The sequence below is a fragment of the Echinops telfairi genome, unplaced genomic scaffold (assembly GCF_000313985.2).
Source record: "Echinops telfairi isolate 266 unplaced genomic scaffold, ASM31398v2 ScPeMD7_70;HRSCAF=299, whole genome shotgun sequence".
NCBI lineage: Eukaryota > Metazoa > Chordata > Mammalia > Afrosoricida > Tenrecidae > Echinops > Echinops telfairi.
Window position 1 is genome coordinate 69242731 of NW_022103968.1, and position 10815 is coordinate 69253545.

Genomic DNA, 10815 nt, shown 5'->3' on the forward strand with positions numbered 1-10815 from the left:
ATTGTCAGCTTTAGAAGAAACAAAAGCAACATCTTATCACAAAAAGCAACAAGAGATGCTGTTAATCCACATGATCGGAGTACAGGAGTGTTGCGTTAGGGAATATTCTCTAATGATGGACCTACATCAATATAGAGCTGCTGCTCACGACTAATCAAGGAGAAACAGGAGGAGTAGTCTTTTGTTCGTTTGTTTCAATTTCATGTTTAATTTTGTGAAATGCCAAAAAATGTGGAAAGTTTTTTAAATGAATATACATAGCTACATCCCGATGTAGTTATAATATTTTGACATGCTTGCTTTAAGCCTTGTCTTTCAATAAAGCAAACAGCAATTATACATACAGTTGAATCCTCTATATCACCCTACTAGTCCTCGCCTTATTACCCTACCCTCTGGTTTTTCATGAATTTAATGTTTGTCTTTTATAATTATTAACTTTTTCTATATGCATATGGGATTAAAGAATAACATATCTATATAAATAATACTATATTTGTCATTTTGAAACTTTCATTTTCCCCTGGCATTACCTTTTTTAGAACTATTCAAATTGAGATATACAAATCTAGATAACTGCTCTTAAATGCTAAATATGCCCTATCATACAACAATGTATTCAATTTTCTGTTTGCAGACATTTGCACTGTTTCTAGGCTGTTCTGTTATAAATAGTGCGGCATAAATAATGGGATTGGTTATGTATTTCATGTTACATACCTGTGTGAAATTGTCCATAGTGTATATTTTAAGCAAAATTGCTGCACTAATTTTCAGTTTTTTAGAATTGCTAAATGACCCTCTACAGTAGTTGAACATTCTCAGGAGGGACTAAGAGAGAAGGAAGTTTTGTTCCTCTTCCTTCTCGCTAGTACTTGCTATTGCGATACTTCAAATTGGTGGATCGGCCGAGTGGAGAGATTGCATCTCACTGTTTGAAGGTGCAGTGCCCTTAGCACTAGTCAACTTGACCACTTTGGGTTTATTGCTGACTCAGGTTTTCTTGTCATTGAGTTGCCTCATGTTTCCTTTGATATTTATAACTGATCTAAGAATATATATTCTGGATATTGATATTTTATTTTATATATTGCAGATTCCTTCTAGCAGTAATTGATTAGGAATAAATATGTATAAGTATAATGTCTGGCCATGGGTACTTAAGAAATCTGGCAAAGATTTGCGAATCTTTGTAACCCTGAAGATGCATATCTATCCATATGTTCCTAGTTTCTAGTTTTTTAATTAAATAAAAGAAAATATATCTTAACATTTTCCATTTATATTCCTATTGTTTTAAACCCATTTTACTATGAATGTATTGCTTCAGTTTTTGAATTAGTTCTTTATTCTTTGGCAGATAATATACAAATTCAAGACATTTTCTCATCCTTTTGTTCAGGTGATAATTGCACTTTTCTGCTTTCTGAATTAGGCTTTCAAGCATAACTTACATAGAACAAGTGTGTATCTCTAAACTGAAAAGATAACATGGGCTTCAATTTGGAAAAAAACATTAAGTCAAAGAGCTGGTAGCTTGAGTCTTGATTCGTAGTGCTTTATTTGTTCACTCAGTTGTGGACGTCCCACCAAAAGACACATTTTGAAAAGTTTTTCTCTTCCTGGATTTTTCCCTCATGCCTTGAATTTATAAATGCAAACTGGGCATAAGAGTAATTAAGTTCTGGTCATCAAACGAGGACGGGAAAAGGGAATTTGAGACATGCCAGTTCTGCTTTGGAAAGAAGCACAAGAACTCCTTTACTCTTGATTATAGAACCCACATGTTTTGCCCAGTCAGAGGTATTTGCTGAAAGATAGAGAATCTTCCTGTAATTTCAGGAAAAACTGTCATCAAATTGTCAGCATCCCAAATTGAGATGAAAAGTACCAAGAAAGATCACAAAACAGCTACCTAAAACTCCTGTTGGAACCTCAGCTGTATTTTGCTTTTGGGTGATGAAGTGAAGACGAAACATCGACAGAGTGGCTGTGGCTTCTATGGAGGAAGCATGGCACATGGGTACAAGACCAGTCCCCATTAGACCACTGTCATTATGTTTCATTCGTCATGCAGCAAATAGAAAATACCTTGAATACCTAACAGAAAGACATGTGAGGACGGCAACGTTTGAATTTTAATCTAATTTCTGATTTTTTCACAGTATTACACATCCTAAAAGTCCAATGTTATAGTATCTAGCAGTTCTTATCTGCTTTTTAAAACATATTTTTAGATTTTTATTCTCCAGAGCCCAGTACTCTTGGATTGAGCTTTTAAACACCATGTATTTCCCTTGGAGTTGGAGTGTAGTACAGACACCTGAAATCTGTTTCTACCCTACCGACAGGGTGTACCTGATTTTGCTCCATTCAAAACTCGTTCTGTAAGCCTCCTCTAAAAGAAGCTTAATCAAACACCTCAAATGTCAGAAATGGAGTTTAAAGGATTTTTCTAGTAGGTAGGTTTAATCTTCCACTTATTTTTATTCCTGTAACATAGGTAAGCTCTTTGGAGAACAGACCGGCTTCTAGCTGGGCAAATATATCACATAGAATGTATTTTCTATTCCAGAAAGAAAAACGTGACATTGATGACCTTTTTCATGGAGCTTGGGAAGATTGCAAGCTTAGGGTTTTTTCTCAACATATATGCTCTTTTGAAGACTGAGAATAAAAAGTATCATTTGATTCATCAGTGTCATTAAGAGTTTCAGTGGTGTTACCTTTTGCTATAAACCATCAAACTCTGAGTGCACCTGACTGGTCACCAGCTCTGTGGGAGCCAAGCCTGTAGTCACAATCCATTCTTCCTCCCTCATCCACCAAGAACGTTGAGTTAGGAAAAAATTACTAGACTGTGACGTATTATATGTAGTTCTATGGGTAAAGGGTTCTTTATGTCAGTAATCACACATCATTATTTTTGCATATTTTGTTAATTATTTTTATGCTTTGAGATAGAAAAGATTTCTTGATAATCATTACATGCTAAATTATAACTGAATTCCCGGTGATATTGTTAAGTCTAGTGGGCATCCTAATTCCATAGTCGGAAACAGTTTATATCCTTATAGTACCTTCTTGTGGCTAAGTTACTTAAGTTTTCTCTGTCTACATGCTGTGTAGTGAAGTGAACTAGCCTTGGGTTGCCCTCCATCTCCTCTGGGGGTAAAGCTGAGCCTGTTCACTGGTTTCTGCACAGGTCTACGCATGTGAGCATTTAATTTGTGAGGGTGTCTGGGAGAGAGGTCTGTGATAGAAATCTGAGTCTACACATTTCCTACTTTCATCCACTATCTTTCATTTCTCTCCATTCAGCATCATAAACAAACCATCCCCTTGTTTCTGCAGAGCACTTCTATCTGGACTCTGATTATTAACCAACCTTGAGCCAGCTCCAAGTTCATGACAACCCCACAGGATGAAATGCTGCCAGGTCCAGCACAATACCTGTAATTGCTTGTGGATCAGAGAGTTGTGATCTGCAGGGTTTCCACTGGACAATTTTCAGAAGCAGATTGCCATGCCTTCCTTCCTAGTGTAGCTTCCTCAGGAAGCTGTGCTGAAACCTCTCTAGCATCACAGCAAAGCTCAAGCTTCCAGATGGATAACTGTCATATGTTCACTGGCTGGAAATTGAGCTCTGGCCTCCTGCATGGGGGTCAGGAACACCAACAATGAAGCACGACTGTCCTCACGCTACCCTGACTAGAATTTTATTTCAATGAAGACTACTCTGGTTTCCTAAGAAGGCTCTCAGTTGTGAATATTTTATCCAAATTCAAATTCCAAAAGCATGTGAGATTATGTCTTTGGTGCTGTTTCATATTGACATTTGGTTGTCTCATGCAGGCTTCCAGTGAGGATGCTGCTGCCTTTCCAGAGCACCACTATACACCCCTGCCTTCTGCTTCTAGGGAGCTCACCAGCCACCAAGGTAGGGATTCCGCTTGTTTGTGCTCTCTGCCACTGCAGCAGGGGGCACTTGGTCCTGCAGAGCTCTGGGCCCTGCCCTCTAGAAGGCAGACAGTGCTTTCCAGTTCTTGATGAGGAAACCAGGCCTGTCACACATCACAATTTTAACTCGTATCAAGCTGAATTTAATCTCATGGTTTAACATAATTTTGTGATTTTTTTTCTTTAAATAGATTATAGTATTTAAAATTTACTGGGTAGATCAGTACATTTAGCAATGTACTGTACATGTACTAATGTACGTGTACATTAGTACATGATGGCAAGGACTTGGAAAACTTCATTAGTATTTGTAATTGTATAATTGATTGGGAAGGTAATAGCTGAAATAAGTTCAAAATGAATGAACCCTAGTTATAGTCCAAAGGAATTTCTGTTTGCCTTGCAGCATTGAAGAGAATCCATGTGCACTTTTTATAGACTATTCTGACCATGAAAACATTAATTTGACTTACCTGATTCTTCTAAAGCCTTGACTCCTTTTTCCATCAAAAATAAGCAGAATGCTGCCATAGAATATCATTGAAAATAAAATGCCTTATATCTAGCCTAAGTCCATGACTATTTTGTTTCCCTTTTTAGAATTGGTAAGGGCAGAAGAGGGCTTATGATTTTATGTCTTGGTCTGGTTTTATATTTATTATGATGAAATCTATGTTTCCTAATTGTGAATCTACCTTTCAGGGTTATGTAAGTAGGTACACACCCTAAACATTGTTTCCCCAAGCAGGAAAATCCCCCAGGCCATACAGGACTCATCACAGCTACATTGCAGGATATAGGAGGAAAGGCGGTGGAGACACTGACAAAGTGGCAGCTGGCTCTCTGAGAAGACTTACGGGTTCTAGGCAAATGGTACATTTACAGTCTGTGGGAAATGTTTAATATAGGAATGCCGGGCCCGGAAACATGCAAAATGGAACTGTGTTGCTTGCTAAATAGTATCACACCTAAATACAGACATTAACAGACCTTTACAATATACTTTGGTTTCATTGTGGTTCAGTATTTCTCCCTTTCATTTAGTGTCAATTTTATGAAAATCAATTTCCTCTCCAATTAGGTGGAATGAGTCCTTGCCGACATATTACATTTTGATGAGCAGGACCAGACCTCCTTCATTGATTCTTCTGCTCTGTGCCTTTAGGGGCCACACGTGGGGACTCTCCTAGACAAACATAACACCATATCTAGGAGCAAAAAATAATTATGGATCATTTTCTTATATGCTTATTATTGGTTCCTCATATTGGAAAAAAATGGGCATTTTGGTCTATAGTCTATTGAGTGTACTGCATAGAACCTGGAGTCTCAGAAAGCACAAACACACGTGAAAAAGTTTATAGAGTGATGAAATGGACATATCCCAGTAGAAGAATATGATCAAATAAATGGATAAATATCAACTGACATTTTGACTGCCAATAATAAGAAGCATAAACTTTAAGAAAATAGAATGAAAGATAATAGTTGTAAAGGTGGCTGAGTAATATTTAGAATACAAAAAAATCCATAGATCCTTAGGAAAAACTGATAAGTTTGATGACATCAGAGACCAGTATTATTGGGGGAATATGTTACAAACTGAGAACCAACAAGAATCTCTTACTGTGGAAGCTTCCTACACAGTAAACATCTCGGTTCTTTGATCAGTGCTCAGGACATGGATGCTGTACAAAAGCTGCATCAGAAAGAAGGGCCAGTTCTTTGGACCCATGGCATGAGGAGACTGGAAACAGAGAGTCAAAAGCAGCTCATTAAAGGCCCATTGTTGATCTGTTCTATCCACCAGAAAGGCGAGACTGGTATATTTTGTCTTGGCATGATCATGTAACCACAAATGGGGAAATTAATTTTTAACCCAGTATAAAACCACCTAATGCCATCTTGATTTGTTGTTTTAAAAAAGTACTAACTAATTTGAGTATCATTTGTTGATACCAACACAAAAATAATTCACAAACATTTATATATAGAGAGAACCTTTCTTTCACAATGTAAAGGCATGTTACATCAGTTCTTTCCCAATAAAATTCCCTATGATATTTGAAACTTTGTAAAATCTTAACTGGAAGATATATTTGCAAATAATTTTTGATTCATCTAGTTCCCAATTTCTTTTCATTCCGCACCAACAACTACAAAAACTGGTGGGCAGTCATTTGTGTGCAAATTGTTGTTTTTCTATACATGTTATTTTCCTTTTGCATGCCCTTTTATGTAACTTCCAATGTCGAGTATGATAGGTCCAAGATTCATGTCCTACAAATTGTAGATTCAAATGCAAAGCAAGCCTTGGTCTAGAATAATGATCAGGAGACAGGGAACTCAGTTTTTCCATCTGTCATTTGTGGATAATACCTATATCATGCACTTCCCATACAAAATTTTCCTGGTCTTAACGGTGTTGATTTGCCCCCTGCATATGGTACTTGGAGTATTTGCTCCTACCACCTGAGTGCAATTTTTCATACTCTGCTTAGAGTAACTAAGGTCATGTTTATATAGATCTCAAACTCTTCATAGGCGAAAGCTCTCTGAGGGGAACTACTGGGCTTGACCTCTCTCCTCTTTGACACCACTGGTTTGTTCTTCTGGTAACCAATTAAATATTTCACTCCCCAAAGGAATTCACTTATCCTACCTTCCACACTTATTCTAGGTATCTTTGCTATACAAAAGACCACAAGATGAGTGATTTTAAAGACAGACATTTATTTTCTCAAAGGCCCAGATGATAGACATCCAAATCAATGTAGTGGTCATATCAATTCCTGCACTCATTCTGAGGATTTTTAAAAAAAATCATTTTATTGGGGGATCACACAACTCTTATCACAATCCATTCATACAACAATTGTGGAAAGCACATTTGTACATTCATTGCCCTCATCCTTCTCAAAACATTTGCTCTCCACTTAAGCCCCTGGCATCAGCTCCTCATTTTTCCCCTCCCTCCCTGCTACTCGCTCCCTCATGAACCCTTGATCATTTATAAATTATTATTTTGCCGTATCTTGCACTGTCTGACGTCTCCCTTCACCCACTTTTCTGGTGTCTGTCCCCCAGGGAGGAGGTTATATGTAGATCCCAGTAATCAGTTCCCCCTTTCCAACCCACTCTCCTGGTATCGCCACTCATACCACTAGTCCTAAAAGGCTCATCTGTCCTGGATTCCCTGTGTTTCCAGTTCCTATCTGTACCAGTGTACATCCTCCCCAAGACCCTTCTGTAAGGAGATGTCCAGTGGCCTACAAATGGGCTTTGGGTTTCCACTACTCACTGCCCACCTCATTCACAATGATATGATTTTTGCCTGATACCTGATCCCTTCGACACCTTGTGGTCACACAGGCTGGTGTGCTTCTTCCATGTGGGTTTTGTTGCTTCTGAGCTAGATGGCCACTTGTTTACCTTCAAGCCTTTAAGACCCCAGATGCTATATCTTTTGATAGCCAGGCTCCATCAGTTTTCTTCGCCACATTTCATTTGCTTCTCTCCTAGCTTCTAGTCACTGCTGCAAATCCTTGGCATTAATTATATCCTTGAAGTTATAGCTCCCTTCGCACAGTTTCTCCCATGTGTGCAACTTTCTGAGATACCACTCGGAAAGAATCAGGACCCACCTCACTCTTGTTTGACCTCATTAATTTAACTGACACCATAAGAAAAACACTATTTCTGACAAGGTCACATTCACATATTTAGGGAGTAGGACGTCAATGCATCCTTTTGGGAGGCACAATTCATCCCATAGTAATAGATCCACTTATGTTCAGGAACTCTTCTTTCTAAATAGGCAGTAAGCTCTTGGTAAGAAGGGGAGCGAAGAGAATTGTATCTGTTTGCATAAGCAGTACCTGGCATGGAGCCTCCTACTTAATTGGAGCTTAATAAATATTTTTTCAACAAATGACAAATGATTGAAACCCAAGGGGAAAGTCAGTTCTTAGTCCCCTCTGCTAGGTAACTTGATTGTGTCTAAGATTCCATCTTTCTTTGAGAGAGGGCGCATGTTGAGGGAAAAGACTGATCTCTTGGACCTCAGCCCTGGCTCTGTTGTTCCAGGAACTCAGATAGTTATGAATGGTGGTCACATCTATTCATTCATTGGCAGCAGTCTGAAAAATGCATTGCATGACTGTCAAGTTAATTATTTTAATATTTTAGCTTTGACACTTTGCAGTTGTGATGGCAGAGAAAATTATAGAATGGGCTGAACCATTCTATAATGGCTTATTAGAACAGAACCTCTCAATGGAAGATCTGGCCTCTCGTTAAGATTTATGAAGGGGCTTCAGACAGTTCCTGGAAAAATGGAATTACAAGACAATGGAATTTTTCCACTGACTTTTCAAAGTCTCCTCATCGATCATGGTGTATACATGGTTTGAGAGTGGTCCCTTGAAATTCCTCTAAGAATATTAGGTTTGGGCTAAGCTTGTCTTTGGCATGCAGAGGACATGGGCTACGTCAGTGATCTCAGGCTGTTACCTAGTGCCAATTTGCCTAAGGGGTCATTCATGGGTCTGCAGGCTCTACGGACGATTAGTGTTTGGTGGACAAACATCTATTTAAATAGTTAGATGTACCAGACACTCCCCCATGTGCCAATTATTACAACCTTGACATGGTAGTTATACAACTAGAATTTGCTTTTGTATAGAACCGTGTGTCTTTGGGGACATATAGTTCTATTTATTTAGAGGATAGACATAATATCTATTTATTTAGAGGATAGACATAGTATCTTTCCAAGAACCTCCTGAGGTGCAATGGAAAATCTTTTTATTCCCATTCAATATGACGAAGACACCAAGAACCACGGCTGGCCTAGCCCTTCAATGATAAAGGCAAGAAAACGCATCAACGCTCTTATCATTTGTCCTTCAGTCAGGATAGAGGAAGCAAAGGTAGGAGTGACTAACTGTGTCTTGTCCTGGAGAAAAAAGGATAGAATGCAAGAAGATATTTAAATTCAAAAAAATAAAATCTGCTGCCAAGGATGAATTTCTAATGCCTCTGCGGGGCTGCTAAAGGTGTGGAAAGAAATAGTGTCCTGGCCTGTATTTATCAAAATAATTTTCTACCAGTTCCTAAAAAAAGCTAAATATAGTTTTACCATGTGACTGAACAATTCCACTCATAGATAATATATACTCCATAGAATTAAAAGCAGAAATATAAACAGACATATGTATACCATTTTCATAGCAACATATTCACAACAGACAAAAGGTCAAAACAATCCAAGTGTTGGTTAGCAAGTGAATGGATAAACAAAATGTGGTCAGTCCATACAGTGAAAAAGCACTCAGCCGTACAGAGAAATGCCATGGCCAGCTCGTCCTTTCCTTAGGAGTTCTTAGTCAAACTAACCCAGAACCATGAAAGTCTCTGAGTGATTGGCACTTAACCATAAACCTTATAGTTGGTGATGCTATCCCTCCCAGTGGCAAAATAAAAGATAGATTTTGTAATATGTTTTCATAAAGATTACAGCCAAGAAAACAAAGTTCTACCCTGCAAAACCAGGTTACCATGAGTCTGAACTGCAACAAGTTGGATGGACCTAGTTCAGTGGTTCTCAACCTTCTTAATGCCGTGACCCTTTAATACAATTCCTCATGTTGTAGTGACCCCCCAACCATAAAATTATTTTTGTTGCTACCTCATAACTGTAATTTTGCTACTGTTATGAATTGGGCGACCCCTGTGAAAGGGTTATTCAATCCCCAAAGGGGTCAAGACCCACAGGTTGAGAACTGCTGACCTAGAACCACATATTAAACAGGATTTAAGACACTGTCGGTTTTATTACCCCTCTGAGCTACAGAGAAGAAGTTGGAAGAGATTGGTGATGATGCCTCATTAAACAGGCAATCTGGTATGTCTTCCTCAATCCTACCTGGCCCTTTACTGCATCTACTGAGAGAATGAAGACCATTCTCAGCAACCAGACTGGTGACATTGCCGAGAATATTGGCTTTTCTCTGAAGGGTCGGTTCCAGAAGACCCTTGCAGAGGGACTTCAATCACATCAACATAGAACTCAGTCTCCTTGGAAAGACAAAGAAGAGGCTTTGCATTGACAAATGGTGGGGAAACAGAAAGGAACTGGCTATAGTCCACACTATCTGTATTCATGTGCAAAACATGATCAAGAGTGTTACACTGGGCCTTCAACACAAGATGAGGTCTGTGTGTTCCCACTTGCCCATTAATGTGGTTATTTGGGAAAATGGGTATCTTGTAATTTGAGGACTGAGAATTGATATTGTCGGAGGAAGCGAAAGACAGCTGTACTGAGATTGCTGAACTGCTAATAGTTGGGCAAACATGGTCTTGCTACAGCAATGCCCTATGTGCTGTATTAAGATGTGTATTATTCTGGCAAGTCTGTGACCAACATGCTCAGTGAATATTATTGTAAATTTACCCTGACAATGATCTCCTATTGTTTATGTAAATAACATCCAGCCATGAAAGGATTGATCCTGTACAGGTGAATAATTAGGCTACTGCTCTCTGGAGTTAGCCTACATGGGTCCAATATCCTTCTTTCAACACAGCTTTAAAAACTTAGTACCATGGGCTAATCAAAGACAATACTAATGGGAGATCGTTATGCCCCGGGAGCATGATTGATAAGACTTTCTACCATGAATTAACAAGAATGGTTTTTGATTTTTGTTTTTATTGTGAAATATTTATGTTTTCTTTTTTAATCATTTTATTAGAGGCTCATACAACTCTTATCACAATCCATACATACAGCAATTATGCAAAGCACATTTGTACATTCATTGCCCTCATCATTCTCAAAACATTTGCTCT

At 38.5% G+C, this 10815-nt stretch overlaps 1 protein-coding gene across 3 annotated transcripts in view; it reads left to right on the forward strand.

Moving 5' to 3' along the window:
- Positions 1 to 10815, forward strand: part of LRMDA (leucine rich melanocyte differentiation associated) — a 1590166-nt gene that overhangs the window by 1247384 nt on the left and 331967 nt on the right. For 2 of the 3 annotated variants that reach the window (XM_045291625.1, XM_045291627.1), the window contains one exon: positions 3856 to 3940. The exons of the other annotated variant lie outside the window; for it this stretch is intronic. In XM_045291625.1, the coding sequence (XP_045147560.1) occupies positions 3856 to 3940 (85 nt within the window). The remainder of the gene's footprint in view (positions 1 to 3855; positions 3941 to 10815) is intronic. 3 annotated transcript variants of the gene reach the window in all.